General features: G+C 34.5%; 1 protein-coding gene across 1 annotated transcript in view; it reads right to left on the reverse strand.

Annotated features, from left to right (window-relative positions):
• LOC111055390 (metabotropic glutamate receptor 2) overlaps positions 1 to 20,594 on the reverse strand; it is a gene marked incomplete in the record, with an annotated part of 483,092 nt that overhangs the window by 17,680 nt on the left and 444,818 nt on the right. Inside the window, 3 exon segments of the mRNA XM_039427649.1 lie at positions 714 to 817; positions 4,532 to 4,665; positions 9,425 to 9,574. Of these exon segments, the coding sequence (XP_039283583.1) occupies positions 714 to 817; positions 4,532 to 4,665; positions 9,425 to 9,574 (388 nt within the window).

Below are 20,594 nucleotides of genomic sequence, written 5' to 3' on the forward strand. Positions count from 1 at the left end.
AGAGCGAAAGTCTGTATGCACCTTTAGAAATAGTGTGGTCCAGATTCCAGATTCAGTGTGAAATAACTCACGTTTTGGCTCGGTCACAAATTTGAGGCTGTGGTTCAGATTTTTGTCTGAGGTCCAGAACATTTTTATCTTAATAATCATATTAGAAAAAATAGTTTGACCTGTTGTTTTTCCCAGATAGTTTCTATGAATAGTGTATTACTGAACAAATATTATTACCAAATTAACATATTTAAATTAATCCAAAACTTTTAAATAGAAAAATGGGATCATTTTATTGTCTTTTTTCTTAAGGGCTACTTTTAATATAAATAAAAATCTAAATCTCAGTACCCTTTTAAATTATTTTGTAACAACATGTTTAATGTCATGGCCACCTCTAATACAAGGCCCCGGCCTACGATATTGCAACGTCGCAGTGTAGGCCTAGAATCTAATACATGATTGGTGAAAAAGATTTTTGAAAATACCAGCTGATCTTCTTCACCAATCATGTATTGGATTCTAGGCCTACACTGCGACGTTGCAATATCGTAGGCCGGGGCCTTGTATTAGAGGTGGACATGACATTAATCATGTTCCAACAAAATAATTTAAAAGGGTACTGAGATTTATATTTAGAAGAATGGGAGTGCAATAGAGAGACAACTCACTATATTCTGAAAATCGATTGATGCAAAAAGTTTTTACAATAATGCTCTTACCGGAGGAAGTCTTCAGGCAGATCGAGACAGGTCTGGTGTGAGGTGTCAGGCACGGTGCCGTATGGACACACCCGACACAGCGTTTCGTCCTCAGGGTCACGGATCTGTGGGAAATCGACAACAATTAGAGACATAGGCTGTGCAAGGATACATGCAATCAAATATACCACTGGGATAATAGTTTCCCACCAAGCATGCTGGTGAATAAATGCATACCCCTCTATGATCTCCTCGTTCTATGACCTCCCAACTATTATTACTGCCAAATATTAAATTAAGAAAATGAAGGATATCATTTTATATTGGAAATGAAGATGATTCGTACGATTAAAATAAATAAATGGAGGGCCTATTGTCCGAAAGCGCTCCACAAATGTGAGTAGAAGTTAATAGCTTTTATTTATAAATACCTGACTGCTATGTCGTAATTTATTGTTCAAAAGTGATTATTTAACAAGCAGTTCGTAATGGAATCAAACATTGATGAAAAATAAACTATAGGGAGGTCCACGTTATAATAGCAATATTTGATAATTTTGGATTTGCTAATCTTGTCTATCATTTGCCAATGCAGATAGCACTATTCTTATCTATCTCTGCAAGGCTGCCAGATAGTTGTTAATCATGTAAAACTTTTATCCAAATTATGAGAATTTATCATTGGAAAATATATTTCCTTAACGCATACAATATAGTTGATTATATTTTTAACAAGAATGAACAGTTAATCAGATATACAGGTATCAGCTAGAAGGCAGTGGTAAGGCAGAGAATCAGCAAAGCTGTTCTCCTATATCTCTCAACTGCCATTATAACGTAACGTGGACCTCATTACAGAATATTTCATATTGCAGAGCTAATTAGCCCAGTCAATAAAAACTTCGTTCCGAAAATGAGATAAAAGCTAAATCTCTTACCATCGATAGAAACCTCCCAGAGGGTCATTCTCCCAAAAAAAATCCCTTGGAGCTTTCCCCCCTAGCCATCCCCAAAGTTGATAGTAGACGGGTAACGCCGGTTTTAGGAAGCTTTTTTGCGACTTTACCCCCCCTCCCCCCTCCCCCCGCACCCATCCTACCTTCCCCGCACCTCCCCCGCTCCTGCGGCACCTCCCCCGCCCCCTTAGAAGAACCTCTCTCTCTCTCTAGAAGAAGAGGAAGAAGAAGGAGAAGAAGAAGGAGAAGAAGAAGGAGAAGAAGAAGGAGAAGAAGAAGGAGAAGAAGAAGGAGAGGAAGATGATACTCTCTCTCTCTTGTTATGCTCTAGTTAATATAGTCATGGCTAATTACATTTAGTCATGCTCAATTACATTTAGTCATAGTCTATTTGATGATTAATAGTAGAGAGAGAGATATGTGTGTGAGAGAGAGGTAATCTACTGACAGATTCAAGTGAAACGAACTTAACTGAAACATGTTCTTGTCAATGGGTTGTACACAACGAACACTGCCAGATTTAAGTGAAACAAACTTCTTGTGAAATGAATGTCTTTCCATCAATAGTCCAGTTTCCAATTAGCATTCGATGACGTCAGAACGAGGCCCAACGAAGTCAGACGGGCAAGTGGGAGTATCTTGCAACGTAGTAGAAGGTGCAGAGAGAATAATGGAGGATATTTTGAATTTCGTTGAATAAAGTATATCAATTATATTTATCAATGGACAATGATTATTCATATGGACTATATCCACAATACTTCCAATTGATGTTAATCAATTAACACAAAACAGGTAGGCCTATCATTAGGCACAGGAATACTACATGACATGATAATTATTATACTCAGGTATTTTTTATGGAAATAAATGGATTTGATTTGATGCATTATAGTGGATAGAAAATATTCATTAGAGGATGAACTTTGTCACAGACTTAACACATGTTTTGCTAGGAATCACCAAGAAAGCTGTTTCTGAGGTGCTCTTCTGAAAATTTTCATTTTTTAACACTCTAGTTTTGAAATTTTCCTGGAAAATTTATACTCATTCGATAGTTTATAAAATGGCAAAGCTTTTTCATTATTGGAAAAATAATATTGTTACTGTGAAAAAAATTCAAGAAAAAACTGTTTGAAAGTTTAGATGTTAACTCAACTTTGAACGATTTTCAACTGGTATCTCAATAACAATTGCAGATACGAACTTAACCAGTTTCATTGAATTTCTCAGCCAAATTCATAGAAAAAGTATTTTTACGCCCTCAATCACTCGACACAAAGCTATCAAATTGTAGACAATATTATTCACACTCAAACAAGATAAGTCTCGTTTTTAATTAAAAAAATCGAATTTAAACTGAAATACTGATTCGAGGATTTGAGCTAGACACTGTATTTGGTCTCATTCGAAAGATAATCAAAAAAGGGAGTTTTTGCGCTATAAAAATTATTCGTACCCTGGCAAAAAAATCGAGGAAAAATGTGTCTGAAGTTTTCAAGAAAACTTCGAAAATCATCCTTTTTCAACTTTGACCGCTAAAAAATACTTCTCAATAATCGACTTTGGCATGTTTTATACATGGAATCAATGTGAAATTTGTCCTCTTTTCAACGATGTCCTCAAAATCAGTTTAAAACAATGGTTCTTGAGATATTGACGATTTATGACTGAAGTACGCCCACTTTAAAAATATGAAAAATCGATATATCTCGAAAACGAAGGTCGATAGGAGAAATTTTTACTGAACATGTTTGTGCAAATTGCAGTATAATCTTGATAGCCGGGGTTTACACCTTAACTGGGACACCCTGTATATTGGAAATGAAGATGATTCGTACGAGTAAAATAAATAAATGAAGGGCCTAGTGTCCGAAAAACTCTCAAATATGAGTAGAAGTTAATAGCTTTTATTATAAATACTGATGCTATGTCGTAATTAGGTTGTTCAAAAGTTATATAACAAGCAGTTAGTTATGGAAACAAACATTGATAAAAAATAAATTATGGTGAGGTCCACGTAACAATAGTATACCTATAGTTATTCCAAATTGCTTTTTTCATATCATATGCAGTTCAAAAATTACTTTCTTAGTCTATATTATGTAAATTAATCGAATTTTGCTTTATTGTAAGCTATTGTATATAAGTGTTAAGCAAGTATATATTGTAATCTACATAAATAAAGTACTCAATCAATCAATCTCTCTAAAAGATTTGAACTTTGTGCGAGATTGAAAAGATCTGAGCGTTTTTGAACTTTGGACCCATGAGTTGGAAACTATTTCCCTTTCCCTTGCTCAGCACAGTGAGGGTCAGATCATATTAGGCGTTTTCCCAGGCGTTTTAAAGGAAATTTATGCAGGACAGGAAGCTCTTCGATTGGTTGGCGCGTGAAAAAACGTTTAATATGGCCTGGCTCTTATGAGCGTTTTTTTGGACTTTGGACCCATGAATTTCCAATTTTTCTTTTAAAAACTCTGTCTCACACAGCACAGTGTTAAGCTTTTTCTGGAGTTTGGACCCATGAATATTTCTGATACTTATTATCATAACTGATATGATACTATAAAGTAATTATAAAGTAACTATAAAATAACTATAAAGTTACTATAACGTATACGATACTATAGGAGTAAACTCATAAGTTACCATGGAGAAGATATAGATAGGTTATTCTATGCTACAGCTAATAAATCATAGTAGCTTCAACCCATATTGAGAAAATAGTTCTTGAAATTGGAGTAAACACATAAGTATTACCATAGAGTGGAGATAGATAGGTTATTATATGCTACAGCCAAGAAATCATGGTAACTTCAACCCATGTTGAGAAAAATAAAAGTTCTTGAAATATAATTTATTTATATTTGAATGATTTACCTGATATTGTGAGCAATTCAAGCAATGCCAGCAACAGCTTTCTCCCTCCACATAGGTCTTGGCCTGCCCCACCTCACAAGGCAGGCTGCATACCGATTCAGGTAGCATTGGTTCGCCCAGTTTAAATTGAATCGCTGCAAAAAATACGTAAATAATTATCATCAGATAGAAGGAACAGTCTACTTTTTCTCTACTCTCATACAGATAATTACTGTTTGGCTAGCACGAAACGGACGTCGCCACATCAAAGAATGTGAGTGTTTTTCACTTTGAAGTTTTACAAAATTTAATACTAGTAATAATAATAGTGAAAACAAGATGGATAACCAACAACAAATATAATTTCTAAAATAACATGTTTTAGCTGATAAATATTTGCTGATATTAATGATAATAAAATACGTGGTTTGAGACAAAATAAAGAAATATTAGAAAGATGATGCTGGAGGCGTCGCCCCCGCCTCCAAGGATGAGAAGGAGGAAGAGAAGAAGAAGGAGGAGAAAGAGAATGAGTTTGACTACGATAATGGCTTCGGTCTCTTCGATTAAACATTATAAACAACAAATTTACATCGCCTTTGTGATGTATTTAATAAAATGATTCTTTAAATGATGGATTCTCGATTTATTGCGAGCTGCAATGTATTTACACACTTTTGTGCAGGATGTTTCAGAGGAACGGGATATTTTGAAAGTTGAATAATTTCAAGAAAAACAAATCTTTAAATGAAGTTTTTCACATCATTTGATAGTAAAAATAATGCCATTTTAGAATAAATATCGTAACATTTATTTTTGTAGATGACATCTTGCAGGTGTGTTCCTTTTCTATGTGAACATCCATGTAGTCTTTCCGTCACATTGTCCATGGTTTGACGTAACATTACAACTGGAATTACTGAAATCGCTTCTCGAATCTTGGCTTTCAATAATTCTTCAGCGGTGTATTCCACACGTCATGCAGTTAAATATTCAAGTATATAATCAAATTCTTCTAGTCTGTGACTGTAGTATTTTCGACCGTCTCGAGATCATTTTTAATAGACTGTCGAAAGTACTACAGTCAGTGAGTGAGAGAATTTAATTATTCACTTGAATTTTTGACTGCATGTCGTGTGAAATACGTAGATAAAAGTGTGTAAATGGAAGAAGTTCTGGTCAATAGCCTGTTTTTACTTTTGTATTGTTTTCAATAAATACGATTATTTCCAAAAACACAAGTTCTTTTCATTTGTTATTGTTAAACGGTTCACATGACTATGTTTTCAATTGGGCGTGTCTTGTCTCGGCCAATGACAGTAGAGCTCAACCTTCATTGGTCGAGCTTCACTCACACTTTATATTTCTTTGCTTAATGCTCAGTTTAATGCTGTCAATTCAATTCAATTCAATTTATTTCTTCCTTCTGAATACAATTCAAAGCAGTTACATAGAATCTTAAGCAATAAAGTTCATACAATTCAAGAAACGATATAATATACTTACTAAAATCAAACAACAGAATATAGAACTATACTAAACAATAAAACTCTTGAGCTATCACAATTTTATTCTTGTATCAGATAGGAAAGAGCTTACATAGGCAACAAAGGCATGTGCGTAAGCTCGAGTTATCATAACGATAATATGCGTTACATCTATAATTATAAAGAGAGATCTCAATTTTTATTAGAGATCTAAACTACATTAAAATAATTTTCAATGATGAATCTATAAATTACCATGCATTAAGAAGGGATAAAAAAAGTGGAAAACTAAATTATAAATAACTCTAAATTTATAAATTAAAGATGATGAAAACCAAGGAATAGCGAGGAAGGCTACAATTTAAATAACAAATTATTCATCGATGTCAGGTGAAATGATGTTATCAGTTCCACAATTGTATGGGGTTTATATGGAATTATTTTCAATTTGTATGGAAAATAATATGAGGAAATATTTCAAAGGGTTGAGGAAAAGCGATCTCTTTTGCGTATTTTAAAGGACAGACTGCAGTCTTGTCTTGGCCATGTATTTAGACACAACGAATTTACGTTAAGAATACTAGAAGGTATAGCAATTGGACAAAGTGCTCGTGGAAGACCTCGGCTACAATATCTGAAGCAAGTTAGCAAATATCTAGGGATCAAGAGCTACATCCAGCTAGAAATACAGCTCTGGACAGAAAACTCAGTATTCTGAGTAAATAAATAAATAAATGAATGAATAAATAAATGAATGAATAAATAATAAAACGATGAAAAGCTGCCTTCCAATCGAATGATTGAAGCTAAAGAAGAAGATGGAAAATAATCTCATTTCTTTATTTATATTATGTGGAACTGAAATTATTCACCATATGGATTGATAACTGACAAATTAAACTGACAACATCTCTTTCATTTCACCTTGGAAAAATCCCACAACTTCTCTGTTCATAGTGTGAATTTTATCAATGCTCTTAGTTCACTAGATATTGATAATAATGTATCAACTGAAATTGGTATCTCAAATATTGTTTTAATAAATATGTGGTCTTGACAATATCAAGACGTTTTCATTCTGGTGGCTCGTTGGAATAAGTGATAACTCGCCATTATTATATCAAGAAAAAAAAGTCTTATAATCCGTGTTTCGGATGGACACGTTAAGCCTCCGGTCCCGGCTGCCTAAAAAGAAGTCGTTAGGAGATGTCAGAGGCCCTAAAATGGATCAGTTGCGACCTGAAAACTCTGACACCAGACCTGAGCCAGCCAGGTCACTCGATATTATTATTATTATTATCAAGAAAACCCGAGTTCGAATCTCGACCGGGGCAAAAGCTTTTGACCACAGCACAATCGCATAGATACGGCCACCCCGTCTTTCGGAGGAGACGATGAGCTGTCGGTCCCTACTACCTAAAAGTAGTCGTCATCTTTATCATCATAATCTCTCTCACTCATTACCCATGCATAAGTTTAAGAGCTTATGTGGGCATCACCCTTAGAGCTATTATTATTATAATTATTGCCATAATTTAACAATGCAACAAACCAAGGTTAATAAATCAACACTTATTACAAGAAAATGAAATAAAATTAACTAGGGAAAAAATAGAATTAATTATATGGATATCTACCACAATATACTTTTACAACAAGTACGTTCTTACTATAGATTCAATAGGTAATTAAAGTTTCATTTCTTCCTCATTTTATATCAGCTACTCATTTTCAAGTTTCATTTTAGCTATTCATTATCTCTGTACTGATCCATCCATGAAATCATCACAAATAGAAACATTTGCACCGTATTATCATCCACTGTATTCAATTTCTTCCTCATTTTATATCAGCTACTCATCCGCAAGTTTCATTTCAGCTATTCATTATCTCTGTATTGACATACCCTGAGCTTAAAATACTTGTGGAGAGTTGCCTTTGTGGATAAATAAATAATGAATAAATCAATAAATAAATACAAAACCTATAAAAGTCAGTGTAGCTGGCCAATATTGAAGCCAGTAATAGCTTAACATCATCAGAAATCTGAAACTGTGAAATTTACAACGGGATAACAGATAGCACGAAGCTTATCTCATGCAAGCGATTAGGACTATTTAAATCTCTACCTAAAGTGCTGAGCTATGTATAATATGTATTTTCAAGTTGGGATTCATGTTTCTATCATGTATGCTTGAACCAGTAACTTAATTGTGTAAGCTCATAAATATACTCATTAACATGGAACAACCCTCATTATATTCATTTAAGTAACTCAAAATATTCATTTTGAAGTTAGGATTTATGTTTCTATTATGTATGCTTAACCAGTAACTCAATATTATTTTACTCATAAATATGCTCATTAACATAAAACAACCATCAAATAGTTCATTATCTATAATCACCTATCTACACTTTAACCATGGGTAAATCAAGGTAATATTCATTCTATAAACTAGTCAGCTCAGCAGTCATAAATTATACAACCGTTATCATCTCCAAGATCTGCAACGGTCCCATATTATATTGCACCAATAAGTTTACTTTATCAGAAATCTGTAAACTGTGAAATTTATGGTCAGGTGCATTTTCTAAGTACAGTAATTGTCGTAGGTCATGCACCAACCACCAAATCCCGTATTTAACCAATTAGTGTTGCAGCTGTGCTTGGATTTCCAAAAAGAATTGCATGCAGAATAATTACACTGAATGAATTTAGGTCAGGTGAGATTTACTTCTTGTTAATCTTTCGTTGAATGTAATATTAACAACTGTAGTTAGAAACAATGTGTGGAATAAAGTATATTCTGCAGCTCTTTTAGGGCCTGGTGACGAAAAGAGCGACCAGAGAGCAAATAGAAGAAGGAGAAGCAAGGAAGATGAAGAAGAAGAAGAAGTAGAAAAAAATTATGGAAATGATTAAGGAAGAAGAAGAAGAAAATGGATATATGAGGAGAGAGTTTGTGTAGAAGTAGAAACAATAATTATTAAAAGATAAGAAGAAAAATAGAGAAAGAAGGGAGGTGAAGAAGGAGAAGAAGAAGAAGGAGAAGAAGAAGAAGTAGTAGAAGAAGAAGAAGAAGAAGAGAAGAAGAAGAAGAAGAAGAAGAAGAAGAAGAAGAAGAACAAGAACAAGAAGAAGAAGAGGGAGTAGACGGGTGGAAAAGGATAAAGAGAAAGAAGCAAGAGAGGAGGTGAAGAAGGAGGAGGAAAAGAAGAAGAAAAGAAGAAGAAGAAGAAGGAGAAGAAGAAGAAGAAGAAAAGAAGAAGAAAAGAAGAAGAAGAAGGAGAAGAAGAAGAAGAAGAAGAAGAAGAAGAAGAAGAAGAAGAAAAAGAAGAAGAAAAAGGCGGCGGTGGAGAAGAAGAATTGTTCAATCTACAATCAAGCAATAATTTTGTTGGTTATTTGAAATGCATAACTCACCCGGCATATCCAAGTGCAGTTCGCCATTGATGTACTGGCCGACGTTCACCCACTGGAAATTCCCTGGAGAAATCTGCTTGAAGTGAATGATGTTGTATCGCGCCGGCCCATCTCCGTTCTCGTCGAAGTGGAACTTGTCTCCCGACAGACCTGTCATGCAAAACGGCAAAAACTCAAATCAGCAAAGTGAGTACGACCGACAAAATATTTGCAATCACAAAACTGACACTAATTGACAACTTCATCAAATCTATGATCATAATATTGTATACAAAATGATTGTATAGATAGAATAGAAATATAAATCTCAGTAGCTCAGTACCCTTTAAAATTATTTTTCGCCCCACTTGGATGTAATGAGCTGGTTTTCGTGCGTCATATGGAGGCCGAAAATGATTGTTTTCTGACCAGGCCGGTAAAAGTTTTACGGCCCTAGGGCTGTAAAATAGCCTTGAAGTCAGCTGATTCTGATTTGATGTGAACGTGTTTACAAAATGGTTTATGAAACGGAATCAGTTTATGCTTCTAGAATTGAATAAGTATTCTGCAATAAGATACCATCATTTTATTTGGATGAATAAAATACAGATAAGATATATATTATAAACTATTCAAATTTTCAGAGTAGGATAGAACTTCTAACCTAAATTTCCGAAGTCAATGACAACAAGCATTGTTGACGTTGACATTCAGATTGGCCAAATTTCAAGTGTGCTAAAACAGCTGATCAAAAAACTTCATTATTTGTGTTTATTATTCAAGAATCAAAACATTTATAATAATATCATCTTATTGTCATTTGGAAGAATGAAAAGTATAAACTCAACCTCTTACATAATTAAACATAATCTTTTAGGTTATTTAGACAAATCAGAATAAAAAATAAAAATACTTGGACAATTTCCTAATTTTCAGATTACCTCAGACTTGCTAGAGCTATGACCTTCCTGTTTTAATTTCGAAAGTGCCTAATAAACAATTATTCTCATATTTATATTGTTCATTTTCTATGTGGCGAAAAATAACGTTCTCACCATGGGCAAAAATGTTTTTCCGGCTCTCAATCTTTTCTAGTCCTCGGCCTACGGCCTCGGACTTGAAAACCGATTTCGAGCCGGAAAAGTCTCATTTTCGGCCCTAGGTGCGAAATATACTATTACACTTTATTCCAGGGGCCTATTTCACAAAGGTACAAGTATTGTTACCAACCATGGTTACGGACAAGTACTTGTAGTTACAAGTTTACAAGTACTCACGTTTCACAAAAAATTATGATCTACAAGTTTACAAGTTTACAATTTTACAAGTCTACAAGTACTTCAATAGTAAACATAACCTATTTTCATGATAATTTCCTTTTTTCATCCTTTAAAAAGGTTACTTGTACTTTTCAATAATTACTTTGAAAATATTTGATAGCAATATAATGTTTTTTGTACAGTCTACTTCATTGATTGCTGAATTTGTAACCTACATAGTATATGTACTCTAAATATAAAGAAAATGAAAATCTCAGCACCCTTTTTTTGAAATATTTTATCACAACATGTTTCGGACATTTATGCCATTTTCAAGTCCATTTTATATCACAAGTAGCCCTTTACAGAAAAGAGATATATGTACTCTGTACATATATAGTATATGTACTATATATAATGTATACTATATATACTGTGTATATATACTATAGTACACATAACAGTCCTATGAGATAACACATTAATAGCTATTTTGGAAATTTATTAAATTCAATTTCCTAATGCATATATTTCCAAAATAATGGATTATAGAGGAATATAGGGCATTTTTGATTATTAGAAATATTTATTGAATATTTAAGATCATTTCAATGATCACTTGTAAATCCTTTACATAGCTTTCCACTTTGGTAGAAATTTCATAGTTACGAACAAGTAATTTCGACAAAAATTGTTGGCTACAATGAAAATCTTTGTGAAACACTTGTTCGTAACAAGCAAATCACTTGTAAACTTGTAGAAATTCATTTTAACTACAAGTTTACAATAAATTATTCTGCTTTTGTGAAATGCTTGTAATCAGCTGTTCTCCAAAACCATGGTTGGCAACAAGACTTGTAACCTACTTGTACCTTTGTGGAACAGGCCCCAGGTCGAAGATTCTCCGCGCCACGTCGCGCCGAGACGCGCTGCTCCACCGACTCAGTGCATGTTCTACAATAATTCACTTGAGAACGGGTCAAGTGATTATTTAATGTTCGAAGCATGTTGTGATAAAATAATTTGAAAGGCTACTGTGATTTATATTTTTATTTTTCTATATTGAAAGTAGCCCTAAAGAAAAAAGACAACATAATGACGTATTATCTAGAAGTGTAGAAGTAATGATGTAAGATCCGGGTCATATAGCTTTGTCTCGACAGAGGGCCACTCGACTACAATAGTACCCGTTCAAAAACATCAAACATTTTTGAAAATTTATCTTCCCATAAACAAAAGATGCTCTTTTGTATCTTTTCGAAAGCAAAGTGTTCATTCTGAAAAGATACACAAGGAGCTTCAATGTATCTTTTCAAAAGAAGCAGATGTTTTTTTGTATCTTCTCAAATGCAACGTGTTGGATCCTAAAAGATACACAAGGAGCTTTGATGTATCTTTCCATAAGTAACAGATGTAGACTAAAAATCTACTGAACCAATTACGTTCAAATTGTCATGTTTAGTATGTTCAAAATTGTCCTGGTTTGTTCAGTTGGTCTTTTAGAGGCGCACTAAGATCGGATTTAGAAAAATTTCCAAGGATACGCCCAAAATCTGCGTTTTCTCAGCTTTTTCAAGAACTACTTGATCAAAAATGTTCAAATCTGTTACAGATGTTCAGCAGAATAATGTGTTTATGAATTACTAGTAGTTCTGTAAACAGTAGACCTCGCTCATGAATACAACTCTCAAACTTTCAATACAACTTTATGAGAAGGGCCATTATGAAAGTACAGTATATTGTGAAGATTTAGCAATGCCATCTATTATTTTTTCAATTGAAAATGGTATTGACAATGTTTCCACATTCCAGGGACATCGGACTTATAAATTTCTTTCGGAGAAGTACCTTCACATCGTCCCCATATTTACAATATTAACCTATATTACAATTTTTTAAATAATTAATCATGAGATATTGGTCAACTGACGGAAAAATGGAATATGCAGTAGGCAATTTAGACGATAGTGAGACAGAAAATGATTCTAAATAAGATGGGTTTGTTGGTTTCAATGACAAGATGTTGCTAATGATGGTATTAATGAAAAGTGGTTCCAATGTTATGGCTTGTTATGCTTTGCAGCATGTTAAATGCTCACAACTCGGTTTCCGATATCATACTAAAAGGAAAAACAAAAGCTAATAGTTTTCCAGAAACTATTCGTCTATGAAACAGGGAAATTTCGCGTTGAAAAGGGAAAAAATTGTGCAATCAAGTGAGACGTTTTCCACAAAAACATAATAAATACAGCAAATTTTAGAGCGGCACAAGTTCTATTATAAAAATGAGAGCCAATTTTCTAATATTGTAAATACAATTATCTTTTATTTTGAAAAGATTAAAAATTGCTGTATCTTGCAAAATAACGGCGCTAGATACGAAAAAGTAACTTTCTGGAAGTTGGTTGGTATGCGGTTTTTCAAATTACAAAAAAACCGGAGGTCTTATAAAAAATCGTTACACATACGTTTCTGCGCCTTATTTCAAAGAACAAGTATACCAAATTTCATCCAAAACGGACAATGGTTGAGTTCAAAGCCACTGATCAATTCCATCGGTTTTTTTCACGTTTAGTAAAAAACCTGATCACAGATTAGTGATCACAGATGAACCACAGATTGGAAAGTCGCCATAATCGTATCTTGACGCCATAATCCGCCATCTTGAAAGAAAGTGTAGCATTGTAATACAGCAGTAGTTTTAATTTCTAACAAGATGTCATGTCTAACAAGTCATGTGTCGTGGTCTTGGTGCACTCAAATCTTGGTTAGATTGATACCTTCCATTTTGTGTGTATTCTGTGGCTGAACGGTTGCTCATGAGTCGTGACTGACAGATGTTTCCCTTGTTGATCATATTTTGTAAACAAAACTAGAACTTAACCTATTTCATATTAATCAATTAAAATGGAAAACCAACAGGTGATTGGAGTAGTTTTGAATGCTTTGTGAAATATTATAAATGTTATTGAATTTATGTAATCATGCATTTCTCTGCTCCCAAATACATTATGATGGAGTCCATCATTTGTAAACAACCTCATATTCAGCCATGTATGTTTACGTTCAGCTACTCTATTCACGTTCTTTTCCATCGGTGGAAAAGTACGATTAACTGATCAGTGAACGAACCAGATATGACGCTTTTTTTTTCTTATCAGTTAGACCAAAGACCTTGAAGTGGTATAAACGCACAATACCTATGCCTTCCCAATGCTAGCTCTTACTGAAATTAAAGGTTCCATTGAGGTATTTTAGCACGATATATTATAAAATATATATTTTTTGTAATATTATAGATCACAAAAATCTTCAAGATCTTTAGTATGTAATAATCTCCCAGGCTGTCCCCTTAATGGCCGATTTCAATTCCAAATAATCTAGCGCTGCATGTGAGTCTATGCATCGTTCAACGACAAAACAGTACATCGTTCAGAGCCACGTTCACTCACCGATCTCATCGTTCACTCACCGATTAGTGGCTTTGAACTCAACCAATAACTGCGACTGTAACTGCGGTACAAACAAACAAAAGCTGATCGAGTCGAAACTAAGACCTCAGCTTCGCTTCGGTCAATAATTCTAGGTTCTTGAATAATCATCTGGCAACGTTGCAGAGCTAGAAAATGATAGCATTTTCTGCTTTGTGGAATGATAGACAAGGATAAATAGCAACACCAATGTTAATCAAAATACTGCTATTTATTGACCTCACTTCTGAAGTGCCAATCTGTAATGCGGGTTGCATAAACTATCCCTGCTCTTTTCCCTGCTAATACAGTACAATCTATAGTGAGATTCACATTATCTGCCAGTTTCAGTTGAAGGTTAATCAGCATTGGTCTCTTTTGGACCGCTTTGACTACTATGGTGGAGTCCTCGTTATAATGACAGTGGAGGAAGATAGGAAAACAGCCTTGTCACTGCCTTTCATCGAATATAGATGATAACGGAATATCTGATCAAATATTAACTGTTCATTTTTGTTGACCGAAGCGAAGCTGATGTCTTAGTTTCGACTCGATCGGCTTTTGTCTGTTTGTTTGTACCGCAGTTGCAGTCGCATTTATTGTCCGATTTGGATGAAATTTGGTATACAAGTTCTTTGAAACAAGGTCTTTGAAATCGGTCAACTGACAGAAAAATAGAATATGCAGTAGGCAATTTAGACTATGAATCGTCTCATAGACGATAGTGAGACGGAAATGATTCTAAATAACATGGGTTTGTTGGTGACAATGACAGGAGGTTGCTGATAATGTTTAGAGATTTTAGGAGAATTTAATCAATGGATCATTAATCAATGACTAATTTTATCAATGTTAATGAATCTCAATATACATTTAAGTCCATGCTATCCATACTATCCATGCTAGTTTATAATTCGTATTCAATTAGCTCAATATTATTCAAAGAACTAGACTTGAGTGTTGTCAAAATAGTTCAAAAGCGAACATATTTGAGACCGATCATCCTGCAACTATATCAATCGAAATTAGAACCAACTTCTCTTCTTGAAACTATATTCAAGATATTGTAGGCTACCTTGGAACACTATAATATTCTAAAGTGACAAAGCTCTCTTTCATCTATCCTATAATAAGATACACCTTATAATTACAGTATTTGATTGACATTTATGTTGCTATCCTTGTCTATCATTCGACGAAGCATATCCTTTACTAGAACCACGACGTTGCCAGTTTTTTACAATGTAGAAAATTAATTGACCGAAGCGAAGCTGAGGTCTTAGTTTCGACTCGATCGGCTTTTGTCTGTTTATTTGTTTGTTTGTACCGCAGTTACAGTCGCAGTTATTGTCCGATTTGGATGAGATTTGGTATGCAAGCTCTTTGAAACAAGGCGCAGAAACGTATGTGTAACGATTTCCTATAAGACCTCCGGTTTTAATATAAATTGAATATAAATTGTGCCGCTCCAATGTGCTGTATTGAATGAATAGTATCGTTTGAATGCTATCGATAGAGGACAAGAGTTGTCAGCGGTGAACCTTGAAACGTCTTAGCCGCTCCAAATCATAGTCTACTGTATTTTTATTAATTGAAGAAAACTCCTCACTTGATTGCACTATTTCTTCCCTTTTCAACACGATATTTCCCTGTTTCATAGATGAATAGTTTCTAGACATACCGAACCGGCCGGAGACATCACAGCTTAGTTAGCTCTTGTTTTCGTTTTAGTATGAGATCGGAAACAGACTTGTGAGCATAAACATTCTGCATAGGCATAACAAGCCGCCATAACATTGAATCCACTCTAAAGATAATCTAATTTGTACATGCAATATATACAAACAGAAATATAAATCCGAGTACCCTTTTGAATTATTTTGACACTACAAGTTTTGGCTACTAACGCCATTAAGACAAAACAAGATACAATAAATACAATATAGTACATACAATTCGATCATAAATAACAATATCATAGAATAAGCATGCACAGGAATTCTCGTTCTATCACAGCATCTTTTTCCACCCCATAACATGGATAAGTTATACATGGTAGTCAGTTTTACATAATATAAGTATTGTTCTATCAAACTCTGTCAACCAAAATTTGAATATCCTTTCAAGATGTAAATAAGTCAAGCCACCTGAGAACAACTAGATAACCAATCCAATTTTATTTGACTTGAATGAGTTTTCTCAGTATTCTTTCACATAATTCACACAAGTCCCATCTCTTCCTTGTTTTCTACATCTTCATTTCATCTTCATTATCTCTCTTTTTTCGTGTTTTCTTCTTCTCGTCCGTATTTTACCAATTTCTCTCCTCGTTCCTCCTATTATATTTCTCAATTCTTCTCATTTTTCTTCCATCTTATTATTTCTCTACTGTACCTTTTTTCTTCGTCAAATCCTCTCTCCACGTACATTCTCTGTTCCTCTTTCAACACTCCTTCGTTCTCCTTGTTTTCATTCCCATTATCATTTCATTGTTGTTGTATTGCAACTCCTCCTCCTCCTCCTCCTCCTCCTCCTCCTCCTCCTCCTTTCGTCTTCTTCGTCTTCTTCTCCTCCTCCTACTTCATCTTCCTTCTTCTTCTTATTCTCCTTCTTCTTCTTCTTCTCCTCCTACTTCATCTCCCTTCTTCTTCGTCGTCTGTCTTCTTCATCTCATTCCTGATTTCCTATTCTTCTTCTTCGTCTTCTCTTTTCTCCCTTTCCACCTTTTTGCTTCTCATTTCTTCATCTTCTTAATCCTTATAATCTTCCCATTTCTCTCTCTTTTTTCCCAGTTCGTCTAAGCTCATTGTTCTCCATCTCACGTTTTCATGCTCTTTTCCTTCTTTTTAATGCTTAACTCTTCTTCTCCTTTCAAACTTCCATGGCTTTTTCTCTCCTTTCCACTGTTCAATCTTCCTTCTCCTTCCTCCCTTTCAAACTTCTTTTTCTCCCTCACACGTCTTCCTCCCTCTCACTTTTTATACTCTATATTCTTTATCTCCATTCATCCTTCAACCTTCTTCTCCCTTCTTCCTGGTGAAACCTTTTACATACACCTTCTTCGGAGGTTTCTCTTCCCTTCTTTTTTCCTACTCTTCGTTAATATTAATATTTTTTTGACAATTTCTTTGTATTTTCATTCAATAATTCTTCTCCTTACTGCTCAAATCTGAAACTCATCTTTTCCTCTTGACCCTTTCTATTCATTTCTTCCCCCCACTTCTCTCATCTCCTTTTCACTATCCTTCTTCACACCCTTTCTACATTTTTTTTCTTCCCACGTCTTCTTTCTTCTTTCTCCTACTAACCCTACTAATCTTTCTATCCTTCCTAGGGAGAACCATTTCTTCTCGCCACTAACCTTTCTGTCTTTTTTGAAAAGAGTCACGCAATTCCCGCATGTGTATGCACAGAGAGATTGGAATTTGCAATCTTATCTAGTCTTATCTCATTTTTGCAATATCTTGCGGCACTTCCACCTCTCATATCTGATAAAGGTTTATTGTCATCCGCCCGATATATAGACAGCCTATCATCTTTTGTTATTCTACCTCTACTGGCTTTTCACTTTCTCGTGACGTCATATATTTTTTATCGGAACGTGGAAAGTTCCTCTTTCGCGGAACGTGAGCCTCGTGGAACGAAAAAATAATGTCAGGTTCGGTGGAATTTTCACTTCCGAGTTTGAGATAACTTTGTTAACCTGTAATCCCGATTGATTGGCACGTGAACCAATCAAAGGAGACTCCATCACGGAAAAGCCTTCTGAGATTGGCTCCCGTGGCATTTGATCATGGTTGGAATTTAACAGGCTTTTGTGCAACCGGGCGTTGACCTTGAATACTAATTGTTAGTCGCTTTTGAAGTTTATCACTTGAAATTGTGGAGATCTAATCTTGGAATTCAATCAATCCATTTCTGTTCATTCATTTATTTTATTCATTCATTTATACAATAAGTATATCATCAGAATGATAGGGAGAGAGGCAATAAGGTAACCTTGTGCTATCCCTCTCCCAAATTCAGATAGTCATTTCTTTACACAGTCCGAAATAGGTCAAGTTTTTGTAGTTCTTCACTTAACATAATTTTCAGTCCCTACATGATATGTTTACAACGTAGATTTTCAAATGTATTACTTGAAATAGCAAAGCTCTGATATTGGAATTTAATTCATTCCATTCATTCAGTTTCCATCACTTGAAATAATGAAGCTCTGATTCTAAAAGTCAATTCATTGATTCAGATTCCACTCATTCGGAAAATTATGTTTCCTTATAACTTCTGCTTCCGACAACTAAGCGCCGGTTTCCGAGCTCGGGATTTGGATGAGTTCTAGACTTTACACAGCTGGAGTCAGAAAATTGTGCTTCCGTTTTTTAGTCGTAGTCATTGTCATAGTCACGTTCGAATAATCTCGAAAAACTAGAAAATTGAAAACAATATAAAATAAAGAGAAAATAGTTTAAAGTTTTAGCTCTTTTGAATGATTCAGGAATGTTTCATTTCGTCGAGGAGAAACGTTTCCAATTATAGAAATGAGAAAAATAAAGATTGTTATAAAAACTGCGACCACGCCCCGTTTTGGAAAGCCAATTTACTGACTCCAGCTGTTCAAAGTCTAGAATTCAGCTGAATCAAGAGCTCCGAAACCGGCTCTGAGAGGTTACAGAAGAGTTATAGGGAAGAATCAGGCCAGTCATCCCACACAAAATCTTATGAAATTGAATGAAACTTAATTAGAAAGAAATCGTTCATCATGTTTTTCCAAAGGATGAATAACTTTTAAAACCTGTAAGCTGTAAATTGAATTTCTTGAATGGAACTTCAGTTTTCCAGTTGCAGGGTTTTGGAAGAAGTTTCAATGATTTAATTTTGTCAAAGTTTTTGTATAATAGTAGATATTAGCCTAACAGTTCTATTCTGACGTTTATTCGTGTAATGATTAAAGTAAAGAACGGTCTTATACACATACGGGATAGGAAAATTATGTTTGACGCATCATCACGTCTGACTAACTTTAAATTTCACATAAATAGAATCTCAATTAACCGAAGATGGTTATAGGCCTTTTTTTTAATCCCTCTAGATTTCATTACGTCAAGTTTTCAGTTTTTGACAAGTTTAAAAATAGACCTTTCCAGAGCACGGGTTTACTGCTTGTTCTCAATAAACTAGATGCCACAAAATCTAAGAAACTAAGAAACCTTCAATAGTCTTAATCTCCTTCAGGAAAAAGTTGAATAAACAATCATTTGCTTATCTATTTGATTCTACTGTCTCTACTGAACATTTATCAAATTTTATAAAATCTTCAAGCACGGATGAAACAAGTGACTCACTGAGAGAAACGAGGTTAGACCGTGAAGAAAAGATCGAGACATCATTGGATATTTTTTGAATTTCAAAAAGTCTCCAAGCAAGGATAAAACAAGTGACTTACTGGGAGAAACTGGGTTTAGACCTTAGAGGAGAGACCAAGAGATATTTCTTTATTGATATTATGGACCTTTATAGTTAGACACTCAGATTCTATGGTTGGACCTCTATGATTAGACTCCTATGTTTAGAAATACTGACTGTCCGAGAATACTGAATACCAATTTCATGGTTAGACCTTCATGATGAGACCTCTATATGCTTAGAAATACTGACTGAAATACTATGTGCCGGTTGCAGAACAGCCAGTTATATTTTAACCGTGATTGACTCCACGAGAACCAATGAGGCAATCAAGATTTTTATTTGTTATCGAACATAATTCATACAAATAGAGTTACTATCCAGGTAACGAGAACCAATCAGAGAAGACGTCTTTTGAAAAACGCCTTCTCTGATTGGTTCTCGTGGAATTAATCACGGTTAAAATTTAACCGGCTGTTGTGTAACCGGGCCTGAATGTCAGAGAATGCAGATTTGAATCCATCTCCAAACTATGATACAATGTTTTGGAGTTCCACAAAATCTCTCAAGACTATAAATTGCATCTCTTCTCAAGTTCTAAAGCTATAATTGAATCTATACTATTGAACCAAAACTCAATCAAACCGACCCAAAATATCCTTTCAACACTGGTTTGAAAGGATTCGTTACTTTCTCAGGATAAAACCATACTCTCCTTCCTCTCTCACTCTTTTCTTACTCACATAAGACTATCTCTCTTTTCACGTCTACATTATCCCACTCTAGAAGCTCCATTCATTCGTGAGTGAATTAATTAATTATTCACCGTGAATTGATTCTAGTTTTCATTCGACTTTCCAAAGCTTTTCCGGAAAAATTAATCAGTTTAGAGTTTTCTCCTATAGTTAAATTAACTTTGATCCGTCAGCATTCCTAATAAATAGAACCATTGCTTCTCATTCAAACGACGCTGAAAGTTCGCTGAAAATCCGTCCTTCCATTGAAATTTCAAAGTCCCTTATCCTTGGCTGTTCTATAGGGTTTCATTCAATCTAATCA

Source organism: Nilaparvata lugens, chromosome 5, assembly GCF_014356525.2.
Source record: "Nilaparvata lugens isolate BPH chromosome 5, ASM1435652v1, whole genome shotgun sequence".
In the NCBI taxonomy this organism is placed as follows: Eukaryota; Metazoa; Arthropoda; class Insecta; order Hemiptera; family Delphacidae; genus Nilaparvata; species Nilaparvata lugens.